The 18,072-nt window shown below is 43.7% G+C and overlaps 1 protein-coding gene across 1 annotated transcript in view; it reads left to right on the top strand.

Annotated features, from left to right (window-relative positions):
• Positions 1-18,072, top strand: part of LOC124045866 (UHRF1-binding protein 1-like) — a 46,681-nt gene that overhangs the window by 4,295 nt on the left and 24,314 nt on the right. Inside the window, exon 2 of the mRNA XM_046365612.1 lies at positions 17,481-17,643. Within this exon, the coding sequence (XP_046221568.1) occupies positions 17,481-17,643 (163 nt within the window). The remainder of the gene's footprint in view (positions 1-17,480; positions 17,644-18,072) is intronic.

The following is an 18,072-nucleotide window of genomic DNA, read 5'->3' as shown; positions in this document are numbered from 1 at the left end:
GGCCCAAAATGCTGCATATAGCAAGAGAAATGACTGCACAGAACGCAAGAGAAATGACACAATTTCCCTAGTTAAAAGAAATGCATGTTAGCAGGAAAAATGAACTAAATATGCAGGTTTAAAAAATATATATTTGTGTATTGATTTTAAGAAAGGCGTTGATGTTTATGGTTAGGTACACATTGGTGCAACGACAGTGCTTTTTCGCGAATGCACTTGTTAAATAACAGTTTGGCGAAGTAGGCTATGATTCAATGATAAATTAACAGGCACCGCATCGATTATATGCAACGCAGGACAAGCTAGATAACTACACATGGTTGATGATATTACTAGTTTAACTAGTGATTATGTTAAGATTGATTGTTTTTTAAGATACGTTAAATAGCACCTTACCTTGGCTCCTTGCTGCACTTGCATAACAGGTAGTCAGCCTGCCATGCAGTCTCCTCGTGGAGTGCAATGTAATCAGCCATAATCGGTGTCCAACAATGGAGATTACCGATTGTTATGAAAACTTGAAATCGGCTCTAATTAATCGGTCGACCTCTTGTGAGTGCATCTGCACGCACAGTGAGGCAAATACTTTGAGGATGGCCTGGTGTCAAGAAGAGCAGCAAAGAAGCCACTTCTCTCCAGGAAAACATCAAGGACAGACTGATATTCTGCAAAAGGTACAGGGATTGGACTGCTGAGAAGTGGGGTAAAGTCATTTTCTCTGATGAATCCCCTTTCCGATTGTTTGGGGCATTTGTAAAAAGCTTGTCTGGAGAAGACAAGGTGAGCACTACCATCAGTCCTATGTCATGCCAACAGTAAAGCATCCTGAGACCATTCATGTGTGGGGTTGCTTCTCAGCCAAGGGAGTGGGCTCACTCACAATTATGCCTAAGAACACAGCCATGAATAAAGTATGGTACCAGCACATCCTCCGAGAGCAACTTCTCCCAACCATCCAGGAAGAGTTTGGTGATGAACAATGCCTTTTCCAGCATGATGGAGCACCTTGCCATAAGGCAAAAGTGATAACTAAGTGGCTTGGGGAACAAAACATCAATATTTTGGGTCCATGGCCAGGAAACTCCCCAGACCTTAATCCCATTGAGAACTTGTGGTCAATCCTCAAGAGGCGGGTGGACAAACAAAACCCCACAAATTCTGACAAACTCCAAGCATTGATTATGCAAGAATGGGCTGCCATCAGTCAGGGTGTGGCCCAAAAGTTAATTGACAGCATGCCAGGGCGGATTGCAGAGGTCTTGGAAAAAAAGGGTCAACACTGCAAATATTGACTCTTTGCGTCAACTTCATGTAATTGTCAATTAAAGCCTTTGACACTCATGAAATGCTTGTAATTATACTCCAGACTTCCATAGTAACATCTGACAAAAATATTTAGAGACACTGAAGCAGCAAACTTTGTGGAAGTTAATATTTGTGTCATTCTCAAAAGTTTTGGCCACGACTGTTGTCATGGCTCTATGTAGTACTGTGCACCTCCTATAGTCTGTTCTGGATATGGGGACTGTGAAGAGACCTCTGGTGGCATGTCTTGTGGGGTATATTTACATTTACATTTACATTTAAGTCATTTATATATATGAGTGTTTGAGATTTGTGGTAGTTGTTTAAACAGACAGCTCGGTGCTTTCAACATGTCAATACCGCTCACAAATACTAGTGGTGAAGTCGATCTCTCCTCCACTTTGAGCCAGGATAGATTGACATTAAAGTCTGCTCTCTGTGTACATCCAAGGGCTAGCCATGCAGCCCTGTTCTGAGCCAATTGCAGTTTTACTAAGTCCCTCCTTGTAGCACCTGACCACATGTCTGAACAGTTGTCCAGGTACGACAAAACTAGAGCCTGTAGGACCTGCCTTGTTGATAGTGCAGTTAAGAAGGTAGAGGAGCGCTTTATTATGGACAGACTTCTCCCCATCTTAGCATTGTATTGTCCCTAATACAATGATTTTAGATTGAAATATTTAGGACTAACTTATTCCTTGCCACCCATTCTGAATCTGAGGCTCTTTGCTAAGTGACATTACTCAATGCCAGTGGCATGTCGTTAATAAAGTTTGAAAAAAGTAAGGGGCCTAGACAGCTGCCCTGGGGAATTCCTGAATCTACCTGGATAATGTTGCAGAGGCTTCCATTAAAGAACACCCTCTGTGTTCTGTTAAACAGGTAACTCTTTATCCACAATAAAGCAGGGGATGTAGAGCCATAACACATGAGTTTTTCCAGCAGTAGACTCAGATCGATAATGTCAAAAGCAGCGCTAAAGTCTAACAAAACAGCCCTCACATTCTTTTTATCATCAATTTCTCTCAGCCAATCATCAGTCATTTGTGTAAGTGCTGTGCTTGTTGAATGTCCTTCCCTATAAGCGTCTTGAAAGTATTTTGTTAATTTGTTTACTGTAAAATAGCATTGTATCTGATCAAAGACAATTTTTCCCAGAATTTTACTAAGGGTTGATATAACAGTCTGATTTTTGAGCCAGTAAATGGGGCTTTACTATTCGTAGGTAGTGGAATTACTTTTGCTTCCCTCCAGGCATGAGGGCACACACTTTCTAGTAGGCTTAAATTGAAGATATGGCAAATAGGAGTGGCACTATCATCTGCTATTATCCTCAGTAATTTTCCATCAAAGATGTCAAGTCCTCGGTAGTTTGTCATTGTTGATAGACAACAATAATTTTCACCTCTTCCACACTCACTTTACATAATTCAAAATTACAATTTTTGTCTTTCATAATTTGGTCAGATATACTTGGATGTGTAGTGTCAGCGTTTGTTGCTGGTATGTCATGCTTAAGTTTGCTAGTCTTGCCAATGAAAAAAATCATTAAAGTACTTGGCAATATCAGTCAGTTGGAGGCGGCTCATGGTAGAGAAATTTAACATTCAGTTCTCTGGTGACAGCTACGGTGGAGATTGCTGCAGTTAGCATGCCAATTGCACGCTCCCTCAAAGCTTGCAAGCTCACTAACAGGGATGTAAACCGATGTGTGCACATAATGTGAGAGAAATAAGCTTTTTGTGCATATGGAACATTTCTTGGATCTTTTATTTCAGCTCATGAAACATGGGACCAACACTTTACTTGTTGAGTTCATATTTTTGTTCAGTACATGTTTAGGAGGGGGTTATAGCGTAGCCTAACCAATTCTAAATGGCACTAGCAGTTCGCAAAGTAGCTTAAGCTGATTTGTTTCAAAACTGCAGCTCGTTGTTGGAACACATTTTCTTACTTCAGTCAACCAGTCCATTTTGTAAAAAAAAAAAAAGAAGTAATTTCGCAAGGAATGTAGCTTGTGTATCCCATCAGTTAGATACGTTTTTATATGCATTTATTTATGTAGGCCTAACGGGAGCTTGTGTGCACTCAGCATGCGTGTGGAGCGAGCGTTCAGAACGCAATTGAGTGAATGAGACACTGAGGGGAAAGGGAATTTAGGGAGAAGAACAGTGTGATGCTTGGAATAAATTAGAGACGGTTACACATACTGTCGTGGTTGTGTGTATCAGACAATAGCCATAGGGAAGGCTAGGCTGCATCCCACTTATTGAAGCTACTACGTAGGCTTACAAAGTCATCTGTCTTTAAATGTAGCCTACGGTTGCACACCTTTTGCATTTAGAGTTACGTAGAAGCGTCAATCTTTTGTTTGCAGCAATACCGGTTTAGGTCTAACTCTGACAGTTCTCTCTCTTCTTGCATGCCTGGCAATTACTCTCACTCTGTCAGTAAGGGCAGGGTTTTTGTGGTGAAATTAGTTGAGATCTCACTCTGCTCCGCTGTATGGGGCAAAGGCTAAGAGGCATTGGCCTAACTCCAGTATGTCAGTTTGACACATGTTTTGCTTTGCTCTGTTGCTCCAATTGTGGTGACTGTTAAATAAATCATATTGTTCACTAGATAGGAGGTAACAGAGCAAATTCACAAGGGCATTGAGAGCATACTGTAGCCTCAATTGCATTCTGACAAATGGTAAATATCCTAACCTTTTTTCCCTGTTATGGGACAAAATTAGAATTATGGCTTATTCGTTGATTTTGTCTTTGGTAATTAGGCTGAAGAGCTCCGGGTCTTCTATCCAACTGACGCTTCTCCCTCCTTGTACTATGACATTCGGCTATCATTATCAACACTGACTATCAGCTGTGGAACACCATTGCCTAAGTCAAGACCTGCAACCCTACATTTTGTTTTGTTTTTCAAGCTTCTTTGAGATTCTCATTGTAACGAAAAGCGGGAAATAAAATACATCTGTTATTGGTGATTGTATTCAGCCTTTGGTTTGGCTTAGGGCTTTATTTCGCCAGAGACACAATATTGCTTTGGATTGTAGCTTCTTCAAGACTGCGAGTGCATTAGTATGACACATGGTCTGCATTAGGTATGACTGTTTCATTCCCCCTCCTTGCATAAACTATAATAAGGACTTGTCAGAAAACATAACTCTCTTGGAGTGTTAGCACACGAGAAACTGTGCTAGAATAGAATAGCTAGCCTTGCCGTTTCAGTGCTGCAAGTGTTTGGAAGATGCAGACATCATGTTTGAGTTTGTCCTCTAGGTCAGTTCCATGTTACCCACTCAGCAACTCCCTGGCCCTGCGGAACTGCCCAACCCAGTCAGCTGTCTTGTGGCACTGTTTTGTTGGCCAAACCGAGTGGTCAACATCAGTGCTCAATTCTGTTATGTCCAATTTCCACCCAATCCATTCCTTAACTCTCACTCAATCATGGTCTTTCTCTGGGAAGAATGACAGAATCAAAATCACCAGGCTCTACCAAGCGCTGGACACATCACCGTTAGTGACAGGCTCTGTTACTGATATGACCGGGTGCCCTGTTTTGGTTGTGCATATCATATAAAATATTGGCCTAAAATTGACCAAATCTAGGCCCTATGTTGTGGCAAAAGATCGGTAGAAAGGGATATGACAAGTGTTAAACCTTGGCTATATCAAAATGTTGCTTTTTTTTGACCACTCCACGTTCCTCAGCAATTTTCCTTGTCTTCAACCCCATTGGACATGAGACTATTGAAAACACTGACTAGCACTGTACTGAAACCGGCTAAACAGCATCCTTTCCAGCTCCTCATGAGTTGTTCTGGAGTATTTCGATTTTGAGAAGAGGGAGGATTGACATACTTCCCTGGATTTTACATGGGGCCTGTGAGCAACAAGCATCAAGTGAAACACTCGAGTTGTGTTCAAAGCTTAACCCTCAGGTAGTTTGTGTGGACTTCATGGTGGACTCCCACACACTGTAGTACTAATGGTTAATGGGGTGCTCAGCAGTGTGTGACTGGTTGGCTTCCCTCTGTTTGAGAGAATGCCCTGAAGTCGACGTCTATTATGAAGGGATTTGAGAGACTAGTTAAGGAAAATATCTCCTCCATCTTACCTGACACCCTAGATCCACAACAATTTGCATACCACCCCAACAGATTAATTGATGACGCAATAGCCATTGCACTGCACACTGCCCTAACCCACCTGGACATACCTATCTAAGAATGCTGTTCATCGACTACAGCTCAGCCTTCAACACCATAGTGCCCCGCCAAGCTCATCACTAAGCTCAGGGTCCTGGGTCTGAACCCCTCCATGTGAAACTGGGTCCTGAACTTCCTGACGGGCTGACCCCAGGTGGTGAAGGTAGGCAACACCTCTGCCACGCTGATCCTCAACACGGTAGCCCCACAGGAGTGCATGCTCAGCCCCCTCCTGTACTTCCTGTTCACCCATGACGGCGTAGCCATGCACATCTCCAACTCAATCATCAACTTTGCTGACGACATTGTTGGCCTGATTACCAACAACGATGAGACGGCTTACAGGGAGGAGGTGAGAGCCCTGGCAGAGTGGTGCCAGGAAAATAACCTCTCCTTCAATGTCAACAAAAGGAAGGAGCTGATTGTGGACTACAGGAGACAGCAGAGAGAGCACGCCAAAAGCTCCCAAGTTCTTTTGCGTGGACTTCACTGAGGACCTGAAATTATCCCATCACACCTACAGTGTGGTGAAGAAGGCACAACAGCGCCTCTTCAACCTCAGGAAGCTGAAGAAATTTTACTTGGCCCCTAAGACCCTCACAAACTTATACAAATCCACCATTGAGAGCATTCTGTCCGGATGTATCATCGCCTGGTATGGCATTTGCATTGTCCTCAACCGCAGAGCTCCCCAGAGAGTGGTGCGGTCAGCTGCTAAACTGTGTACGCAGCCATTAAAATTTGAGTTAGCATAGGATCTCTGCAGGCTATGAGCACATCTGTGAGTGATCACTGTCCATGATGTGCCTTGATCCTGGTTGATGGACAAGGGAAGCTCACTTTGCTATGATGACAGCTCACTTTGGAACTAAAACCTGGTTTTACGCAGCATATTTCATACTGACTGGTGGATGGCTTGAAACCTTTTTAAAAATATTTTTTAAAATCAAAGACATATCACTTTTCCAGGATACATTTTGTTCTGCCTTTCATTCATAGCCAGGCCATTATGTGTTGAATAAGCCCTCGAATTGTTGTACCTCAAAACAATGCTAATCCCCAAAACACTGCTGTGGCCTAGTTTTAATGAATACCCTGATGGTTTGTATGGTGTTCGACTACAGCCTATTTATTCTTTTCACCGGAATACATTAAAATGCACGGCATTGTTAAAAGGGTTGGATCCCCAGCTAGGACGTGTTGGAGGCTGTGTTTTGAATACCTTTTTTTCCCTCTTCTCATTATTGATCTGGGTTCATGTACATCAAAGCTACTGAGAGTGCAGGCTTTTGTCCAGCCCTGCTATAAAGGATGGAACAAAATCATGCATACCCAGTAGCTCTAATATAATAATATAATTTATTCAACTTTTAAAGTGCTATTCATTAGATAAAGAAATCTCAAAGCGCTGTAAAGCAACAACAAAAAGCAAGATATTTAAAAACAAGATCATTAATCATCATGTGTAGCTCAAGAGACTGAAGTTTGAGAAAGTTCATGGCTTGATTGAGGTCAGCGGAGGGAGGAGGTAGTCAAAGGGGAGACGTGTAGGGTAACAGTCTATTTTCAGACATGGACATTTCATTATGGGTTGCTAAAGTGGTCTTGTGGAATGAAAGTAGGCCTTTAACCTAATAAAAACAGTTCTGTAAGAATGGGGTTTGTGCAGTAGGCCTAATGCATTATCACAGTTTATTGACTATATGCCTGGCGTGCCAATATTGTTCTTCTCGGACCATGTTTATTATATTTCAAAATTCAAGCTTTGATTACAAAATATATCAGTTGGTGTAGCACTTGCGAGGCACAGATGAGCATAAATTGCAATAATGTGCTTTTTTATTTTACTGGACTGCTGGTACCTGCATCTGATGGTCATCAAATCAAATCAAATGTATTTATATAGCCCTTCGTACATCAGCTGATATCTCAAAGTGCTGTACAGAAACCCAGCCTAAAACCCCAAACAGCAAGCAATGCAGGTGTAGAAGCACGGTGGCTAGGAAAAACTCCCTAGAAAGGTCAAAACCTAGGAAGAAACCTAGAGGAACCAGGCTATGTGGGGTGGCCAGTCCTCTTCTGGCTGTGCCGGGTGGAGATAACAGAACATGGCCAAGATGTTCAAATGTTCATAAATGACCAGCATGGTCGAATAATAACAAGGCAGAACAGTTGAAACTGGAGCAGCAGCACAGTCAGGTGGACTGGGGACAGCAAGGAGTCATCATGTCAGGTCGTCCTGGGGCACGGTCCTTGGGCTCAGGTCCTCAGAAAGAGAGAAAGAAAGAGAGAATTAGAGAGAGCATATGTGGGGTGGCCAGTCCTCTTCTGGCTGTGCCGGGTGGAGATTATAACAGAACATGGCCAAGATGTTCAAATGTTCATAAATGACCAGCATGGTCAAATAATAGTAAGGCAGAACAGTTGAAACTGGAGCAGCAGCATGGCCAGGTGGACTGGGGACAGCAAGGAGTCATCATGTCAGGTAGTCCTGGGGCATGGTCCTAGGGCTCAGGTCCTCCGAGAGAGAGAAAGAAAGGAGAGAATTAGAGAACGCACACTTAGATTCACACAGGACACCGAATAGGACAGGAGAAGTACTCCAGATATAACAAACTGACCCTAGCCCCCGACACAAACTACTGCAGCATAAATACTGGAGGCTGGGACAGGAGGGGTCAGGAGACACTGTCATGGTGCTTTCAAGACAACTGGGAACACAGAAAAAAACAAGGTCAAATCATGACGTCAGTGATCTACAGATCGGCATGTCGGAGCTCTAGAAAGATGCCAGAGTTTCCGACTCTCATGGTCCCTGTTCTGTCCTTCCTTACCTCCGGTGAGACTGACCAGAGAGAGGGGACACCGTCTTCCACCTGATGGCAAAACTCAAGTCGCACCGCATCTGCCTCTTGCATAAATTCCTGTTGTTCCTATGACCAGAGAAAGTGAAAAATTCCTCCAAGTTAAAATAAACATAATAATAAAAGCACATGGCTATCGATACACTTAGCTACTCATTCATTGTAGCTTCAGCACGAGTGGAAATAGGGATTTTATAATAGTGTTGAATTTAAACACTGATAGTGCTGAATAAAACAATTCAACATGAGCGCACTCATAAAAACAGCATCTCTTTGCTGTATTCTTTGGCAATCTGTCTGTGGTCATGGTTTTAAAAGTTAATAAATCTTACGTAGGCTAGTATTAAACTGCTGTGGCCAGGGTCGTGGATGCTTCGTAGGTGATTTGGATGATTGGCCAGCGCACTTTAGCCAATTAAATGGATTTTCATTTCGATTTCATTTAACTTTTTTGGGATAGGGGGCAGTATTCGGAAGTTAGGATGACTGAGGTGCCCAAAGTAAACTGCCTGTTACTCAGGCCGAGAAGCTAGGATATGCATATAATTGGTAGATTTGTATAGAAAACACCAAAGTTTCCAAAACTGTTAAAATAATGTCTGAGTATAACAGAACTGATATGGTACGCGAAAAACTGAGGAAAATCCATCCAGGAAGTGGGATATTTTTGATCTGGGTACTTTTATATTGAATGCCTATACAGTATGTAATGGGTTAGGACCCAGATTGCAGTTCCTATGGCTTCGACTATATGTCAACAGTCTTTAGACATTGTTTCAGGCTTGTTTTCGGAATAATGTTTTGTAAGTGGACTGTAGAATGAAGCAGAGCTGGTTTGCGCGCGTGACCGATTGCGCGCTCTTCGTTGTATTTCCTTTCTATTGAATACGTTATTGTCCAGTTGAAATATTATAGATTATTTAGACAATAGACAACCTGAAGATTAATTATAAACATTGTTTGACATGTTTCGACGAACTTTACTGGTACTATTAGGATGTATTCGTCTGCACGTTGTGACCGCCTTTGAGCCATGGATTACTGAACAAAACGCGCCAACAAAATAAAGAGGGACTTTATCGAACTAAACAAACATTTATTGTTTAACAGGGACTCTTGTGACTGCAACCAGATGAAGATCAAAGGGAAGTGATTAATTTTATCGATATTTCTGACTTTCGTGACTCCTCTACTTGGCTTGAAAATGTTTGTATGCTTTTGTAAGCAGGGCGCTGTCCTCAGATAATCGCATGGTATGCTTTCGCCGTAAAGCCTTTTTGAAATTTGACACAGCGGCTGGATTAACAAGAAGTTCATCTTTAAGCCGATGTATAACACTTGTATCTTTTATGAATGTTTATAATGAGTATTTCTGTATTTTGAATTTGGTGCGCTGCAATTTCACCGGATGTTGTCATGGTGGGTCGCTAGCGGAACGCCTATCCCTATAACAAAATAGTCCAAACTGGTGAAGTGAAATGAGAAAAAAAAAATCTAAAAAATAAAACACGGAAAAGTGGTGTGTGCATATGCATTTACCCCCTTTGCTATGAAGCCCCTAAATAAGATCTGGTGCAACCAATTACCTTCAAAGTCATATAATTAATGAAATAGATTGCACACAGGTGGACTTTAAGTGTCACATCATCCGCCACATGATCTCAGTATATATTCTGTTCTGAAAGGCCCCAGAGTCTGCAACACCACTAAACAAGGGGCACCACCAAGCAAGCGGCACCATGAAGACCAAGGAACTCTCCAAACAGGTCAGGGACAAAGTTGTGGAGAAGTAAAGCAATGATGATGACATGTGTTTCCTTGCAGGTAACCATGGTTGACCGAGGAAGAACAATGATTCCAAGCACCATCTTCCTTTTGAAGCTTTCAGTTTGTACTTCTACACCTGCATTGCTTGCTGTTTGGGGTTTTAGGCTGGGTTTCTGTACGGCATTTTGTGGCATCAGCTGATGTAAGAAGGGTTATATAATTAAATTGGATTTGATTTGTTATTTGAACTCAGTCAATATGACAGAGTGATCTCCAGCCTTATCATCGTCAATATTCACACCTGTGTTAATGAGAATCACAGACATGATGTCAGCTGGTCCTTTTGTGGCAGGGCTGAAATGCAGTGGAAATGTTTTTTTGGGGGGATTCAGTTCATGGCAAAGAGGGACTTTGCAATTAATTGCAATTCATCTGATCACTCTTCATAACATTCTGGAGTATATGCAAATTGCCATCATACAAATTGAGGCAGCAGACTTTGAAAATTAATATTTGTGTCATTCTCAAAACTTTTATCATGGGAGAGTGGAAGGGAGTGTAATGTGGCCAAATGTTTTTATTCATGTAGGTTACGCTGTTCTGCAAAATCATCCTGTTGTCCCCCATTTGGGTATTTTACATTACATACATTTACATTTAAGTCATTTAGCAGACGCTCTTATCCAGAGCGACTTACAAATTGGTGCATTCACCCTATGACATCCAGTGGAACAGTCACTTTACAATAGTGCATCTAAAACTTAAGGGGGGGTGAGAGGGATTACTTATCCTATCCTAGGTATTCCTTAAAGAGGTGGGGTTTCAGGTGTCTCCGGAAGGTGGTGATTGACTCCGCTGTCCTGGCGTCGTGAGGGAGTTTGTTCCACCATTGGGGGGCCAGGGCAGCGAACAGTTTTGACTGGGCTGAGCGGGAGCTGTACTTCCTCAGTGGTAGGGAGGCGAGCAGGCCAGAGGTGGATGAACGCAGTGCCCTTGTTTGGGTGTAGGGCCTGATCAGAGCCTGGAGGTACTGAGGTGCCGTTCCCCTCACAGCTCCGTAGGCAAGCACCATGGTCTTGTAGCGGATGCGAGCTTCAACTGGAAGCCAGTGGAGAGAACGGAGGAGCGGGGTGACGTGAGAGAACTTGGGAAGGTTGAACACCAGACGGGCTGCGGCGTTCTGGATGAGTTGAAGGGGTTTAATGGCACAGGCAGGGAGCCCAGCCAACAGCGAGTTGCAGTAATCCAGACGGGAGATGACAAGTGCCTGGATTAGGACCTGCTCCGCTTCCTGTGTGAGGCAGGGTCGTACTCTGCGGATGTTGTAGAGCATGAACCTACAGGAACGGGCCACCGCCTTGATGTTGGTTGAGAACGACAGGGTGTTGTCCAGGATCACGCCAAGGTTCTTGGCGCTCTGGGAGGAGGACACAATGGAGTTGTCAACCGTGATGGCGAGATCATGGAACGGGCAGTCCTTCCCCGGGAGGAAGAGCAGCTCCGTCTTGCCGAGGTTCAGCTTGAGGTGGTGATCCGTCATCCACACTGATATGTCTGCCAGACATGCAGAGATGCGATTCGCCACCTGGTCATCAGAAGGGGGAAAGGAGAAGATTAATTGTGTGTCGTCTGCATAGCAATGATAAGAGAGACCATGTGAGGTTATGACAGAGCCAAGTGACTTGGTGTATAGCGAGAATAGGAGAGGGCCAAGAACAGAGCCCTGGGGGACACCAGTGGTGAGAGCGCGTGGTGAGGAGACAGATTCTCGCCACGCCACCTGGTAGGAGCGACCTGTCAGGTAGGACGCAATCCAAGCGTGGGCCGCGCCGGAGATGCCCAACTCGGAGAGGGTGGAGAGGAGGATCTGATGGTTCACAGTATCGAAGGCAGCCGATAGATCTATAAGGATGAGAGCAGAGGAGAGAGAGTTAGCTTTAGCAGTGCGGAGCGCCTCTGTGATACAGAGGAGAGCAGTCTCAGTTGAATGACTAGTCTTGAAACCTGACTGATTTGGATCAAGAAGGTCATTCAGAGAGAGATAGCGGGAGAGCTGGCCAAGGACGGCACGTTCAAGAGTTTTGGAGAGAAAAGAAAGAAGGGATACTGGTCTGTAATTGTTGACATCGGAGGGATCGAGTGTAGGTTTTTTCAGAAGGGGTGCAACTCTCGCTCTCTTGAAGACGGAAGGGACGTAGCCAGCGGTCAGGGATGAGTTGATGAGCGAGGTGAGGTAAGGGAGAAGGTCTCCGGAAATGGTCTGGAGAAGAGAGGAGGGGATAGGGTCAAGCGGGCAGGTTGTTGGGCGGCCGGCCGTCACAAGACGCGAGATTTCATCTGGAGAGAGAGGGGAGAAAGAGGTCAGAGCACAGGGTAGGGCAGTGTGAGCAGAACCAGCGGTGTCGTTAGCAAACCAGGATCGGATGTCGTCGACCTTCTTTTCAAAATGGTTGACGAAGTCATCTGCAGAGAGGGAGGAGGGGGGGGAGGGGGAGGAGGATTCAGGAGGGAGGAGAAGGTGGCAAAGAGCTTCCTAGGGTTAGAGGCAGATGCTTGGAATTTAGCGTGGTAGAAAGTGGCTTTAGCAGCAGAGACAGAGGAGGAAAATGTAGAGAGGAGGGAGTGAAAGGATGCCAGGTCCGCAGGGAGGCGAGTTTTCCTCCATTTCCGCTCGGCTGCCCGGAGCCCTGTTCTGTGAGCTTGCAATGAGTCATCGAGCCACGGAGCGGGAGGTGAGGACCGAGTCGGCCTGGAGGATAGGGGACATAGAGAGTCAAGGGATGCAGAGAGGGAGGAGAGGAAGGTTGAGGAGGCAGAATCAGGAGATAGGTGGGAGAAGGTTTGAGCGGAGGGAAGAGATGATAGGATGGAAGAGGAGAGAGTAGCGGGGGAGAGAGAGCGAAGGTTGGGACGGCGCGATACCATCCGAGTAGGGGCAGTGTGGGAGGTGTTGGATGAGAGCGAGAGGGAAAAGGATACAAGGTAGTGGTCGGAGACTTGGAGGGGAGTTGCAATGAGGTTAGTGGAAGAACAGCATCTAGTAAAGATGAGGTCGAGCGTATTGCCTGCCTTGTGAGTAGGGGGAAGGTGAGAGGGTGAGGTCAAAAGGAGAGGAGTGGAAAGAAGGAGGCAGAGAGGAATGAGTCAAAGGTAGACGTGGGGAGGTTAAAGTCGCCCAGAACTGTGAGAGGTGAGCCGTCCTCAGGAAAGGAGCTTATCAAGGCATCAAGCTCATTGATGAACTCTCCGAGGAACCTGGAGGGCGATAAATGATAAGGATGTTAAGCTTGAAAGGGCTAGTAACTGTGACAGCATGGAATTCAAAGGAGGCGATAGACAGATGGGTAAGGGGAGAAAGAGAGAATGACCACTTGGGAGAGATGAGGATCCCGGTGCCACCACCCCGCTGACCAGACGCTCTCGGTGTGTGCGAGAACACGTGGGCGGACGAAGAGAGAGCAGTAGGAGTAGCAGTGTTGTCTGTGGTGATCCATGTTTCCGTCAGTGCCAAGAAGTCGAGGGACTGGAGGGAGGCATAGGCTGAGATGAACTCTGCCTTGTTGACCGCAGATTGGCAGTTCCAGAGGCTACCGGAGACCTGGAACTCCACGTGGGTCGTGCGCGCTGGGACCACCAGAGTAGGGTGGCCGCGGCCACGCGGTGTGGAGCGTTTGTATGGTCTGTGCAGAGAGGAGAGAACAGAGATAAACAGACACATAGTTGACAGGCTACAGAAGAGGCTACGCTAATGCAAAGGAGATTGGAATGACAAGTGGACTACACGTCTCGAATGTTCAGAAAGTTAAGCTACGTAGCAAGAATCTTATTGACTAAAATGATTAAAATGATACAGTACTGCTGAAGTAGGCCAGCTGGCAGTGGGTGCGTTGTTGACACTACACTAATCAAGTCGTTCCGTTGAGTGTAATAGTTTCTGCAGTGTTGCTATTCGGGGGCTAGCTGGCTAGCTAGCAGTGTTGTTTACGTTACGTTGCGTTGCGTTAAAAGAACGACAATAGCTGGCTAGCTAACCTAGAAAATCGCTCTAGACTACACAATTATCTTTGATACAAAGACGGCTATGTAGCTAGCTATGTAGCTAGCTACGATCAAACAAATCAAACCGTTGTACTGTAATGAAATGAAGTGAAAATGTGATACTACCTGTGAATGCGACCGGGTTGTGAGTCAATTCGGTAGACGTTGGCTAGCTGTTGGCTAGCTGTTGGCTAGCTAGCAGAGTCTCCTACGTTAAGGACGACAAATAGCTGGCTAGCTAACCTCGGTAAATTAAGATAATCACTCTAAGACTACACACTCTAAACCTAAACAACACAATTATCTTGGATACGATGATACGAAGACAGCAAAGACAGCTATGTAGCTAGCTAACACTACACTAATCAATTCGTTCAGTTGAGTGTAATAGTTTCTCCAGTGCAGCTAATCAGTGGACGTTAGCTAGCTGGGTAGTGAAGACTACGTTAGGACGGCGAAATACGATAATTACGCAATTATCTTTGATACAAAGACGGCTATGTAGCTAGCTGAGAAGAAATTGCTAAGATTAGACAAATCAAACCGTTGTGCTATAATGAAATATAATGAAAAAGTTATACTACCCGCGGGAGCGGAGTGCAGATGCGACCACTCGCTCCAACCGGAACCGGGGGCAGATGTGGACACACTTGAGCCGACCCCAAAACATGTCCGAGGAGAGATCGAATCGTCGGGTTGGGTCTGTATCTGACCCAAATGGATTCAAGATATAAACAAAATGCAGCTTTATTGCCGCACAATCCAGGTAAATTGTTTTGACTAGCCTGGCAGTGAACTTTACACCAGAAAATGCATGTATCTAAAATAGGCTAATTGATTTGTGATCTGTAGTTCGATATTGAATATTTGAGTAGGATGATTTGTTTAGGATCAACGCCAGACTGAGAGCAGCGAATAGTTGTATCCTAATATTTTGTAGGTCTATTCTTTTACTGAGCAACATTACAATATAGCATATTTAACTGTTTTTATCAGCACTGATTTAAACTAAAGGTAGGATATAGTCTGACCAGAAAGCTCAAAATCAATTCAGAAAGTATTCACACCCATTGACTTTTACCACTTTTGTTTTTACAGCCTGAATTTTAAAATTAATTATATAGAGATTCTGTGCCACTGATTTACTAAACACTATACCCCATAATGTCAAAGTGGAATTATGTTTTTAGAAATGTTCACAAATTCATTCAAATGAAAAGCTGAAGTATTTTGAGTCAAGAAGAGGGAAGATAATAAAAGTTGACAGAAGTAAGAAAAGGTAGACCTACTAATTAGTGTTTTTACTGATATTAAGTTTGTTTATGAATTATTAAGTGATTCAAACACGGAATTATTTTGATTTAATCAGTAACGAAATTACAGAAATCAGTAATGGAATTATTGCAATTGGCTACAATGGGAAATCCATAGTAGTCACAAACCACAGTTGGGTGACCTGCTACTGTCATATCTTCCACTGGCATACTGTTATGTTCAGCTCATAACAGTTTTCTTTCTGTCTTCTTGTGGTAAAAGCAAGGCTGTAAAAACAGTCTAGACAACCCTTCACTCCCCCTTGCTCTCTCTGTCGCTCTTTCTCTTCTCTCACTCTTCTCGCTGTCCAGTTAATGTCACCTCTCCCGACTCTTACTGACACCTACCATGACACCTACCCTCTTAACATTTACTCCAACAAGCATCCTTTCCCACAGAACCAATCAGAGGTTTGTTTCACAAGTTTGGACAGCACAATTCAGTACAGGAGAGTACAGAACAGTAAAGGAAACAAAAGTTGAATACAGTAGCGCACACGAGTAAAGTACAGTATAATGTACTTTACTGAACATATTTACTGTACTGTGCTCTACTGGGATGTCCAGATCTCAGACACAGATGGCTATGATTGGTTTAAATTTGGTCTGGTCCGGGCCAACCAAATGTGGTCGTGTTTACGGGCGGAGCTCATTAGAATAATATCCAGTGTTTAGAAAAATACACAAATATGCAAAATAAGGATATTGTATATTTGTACCTATTCAGGATACATCACCATGAAGAGAATTCCATTCATATTCATAATTATGCATTTGTGTATAGTACAGATCAGGGACCCATAATGACCCATAATGTAATTCCGTTCATGGCATAGCTGACACCCCATTCTTTCTGCAGACATCTTTGAATCAGAATTCAGAGCAGATATGTAACCGTTTCTGGAAAATGCGGTCGCATAAAAAACCTGAGGGAGATTTTACTTCAATTCTGTTCCCAAACTTTGCATCTGCACAGTTCTTCCAGTAAATGTGTTAATTGTATGGTTTGTTAAACTTTGAAATCAATGGTTTTTGTTTGGCATACATTTTAAAGTGAGAAATCTGTCAAAGCATGATTTAATTTCCGTGGAATTGCCCTACAGCTGACGACTGATAACAGGCATGTTCCTGTGCTGGCCGGCTAATTAAAATATTGTTGGACTTCGGTTTATGCTCTGTTATACTGGTATCTCAGCTTTCCAAATGTAGCCCTCTCATTAATAAAGTCAGGCTGTTGGAACTTGCTATATACCAAAGGCTGCACTTGGCTTATTAGGCTACTGGACGAGCCCCTGACATCATTTTGAACCAGTGTTTCACTTGTCTCAGTAGCATTACAATATGTTAACCAGACAATGGACTGGTGAGTCAGACCTCTCGTGTATTGGCATTTATCTCTGTTACCACCAGTCAAAACCCAAGCAACACCAGCCTTTGTGTTGGGGTCTGAAATGTCAGGTTTTAGTTTTAATGAGTGTGCAATAAAAGGTCATAATTGTCAGTCATGGTGAGTGTGGTAGATTGGAACACTTAACTGGTCTGTTTGTTGCCACATACTGGTAATCATAGTTTCAGAAAACGTTACAGCTAGCCTACTCCTCACCACTGCCGTTTCACTGTGTGGTTTTGCTCTGGCAAATGGCTCAGCAGTTAATTTGAATCTGTAGTGGAGCGTAAGGTCAATGAAGCCAGATGGAGAGCTATGGTGGGACTCTGGCCAAGACACTGACTGTTACTACAGCCTGGGATTCAATTAGACCTACAGCATGAACCTCACAATTACATCTCACTGCCAAAAGCCGACCGTGGTCAGACTAGCATCTCATTTCAATCAGTGTCTCACATAGCTTCCTAAACCTTGTAAACCACACAAACATATGTAGAAATTGGTGAACGCAGCAATATGTCTGGTTTACGTCACACACGCAACACACATCTCAGTGGTTTCCTTAACTAACCTCTCTCCCATTCCTTTGTATGAAGGTTCACCAAGAACCTGTCCCCAGACAAGATCAACCTCAGCACGCTGAAGGGCGAGGGTCAGCTGTCCAACCTGGAGCTGGATGAGGAGGTGCTGCAGAACATGCTGGACCTTCCCACCTGGTTGGCTGTCACCCGGGTCTACTGCAACAAGGCTGCAATCAGGGTGAGACAACTGTTCTTCTGATAATAAACCATGTCAAATCCACATCAATCATTCCCTAGGGCTGTGGCGGTCATGACATTTTGCCATTTTGTGGCGGTTATTGTCATGCAAAATACTGCCAGTCTCACTGTAATTGACCATTACTTAACATAAACACGTTTAGAATCTCCAGGCCTCCACACTAGATGTCAACCGATTATGATTTTTCAATGCCGATACCGATTATTGGAGGATCAAAAAAAAGCAGATTAAATCAACCGATTTTTATATATGTGCGTGTAATTAATGACAACAACAATAACTTTTATTTTAACTTAATATAATACATAAATAGAATCTATTTAGTCTCAAATAAATAGTGCAAAAACAGTGTTGGAGAACAAAGTAAAAGTGCAATATGTGCCATGCAAAAAAAGCTAGAGTTTAAGT

The sequence above is a fragment of the Oncorhynchus gorbuscha genome, linkage group LG10 (assembly GCF_021184085.1).
Source record: "Oncorhynchus gorbuscha isolate QuinsamMale2020 ecotype Even-year linkage group LG10, OgorEven_v1.0, whole genome shotgun sequence".
NCBI classification, from domain to species: Eukaryota; Metazoa; Chordata; class Actinopteri; order Salmoniformes; family Salmonidae; genus Oncorhynchus; species Oncorhynchus gorbuscha.
The sequence above is the reverse complement of the archived record's forward strand: the minus strand, read 5'-3'. Positions and strand labels throughout refer to the sequence as shown.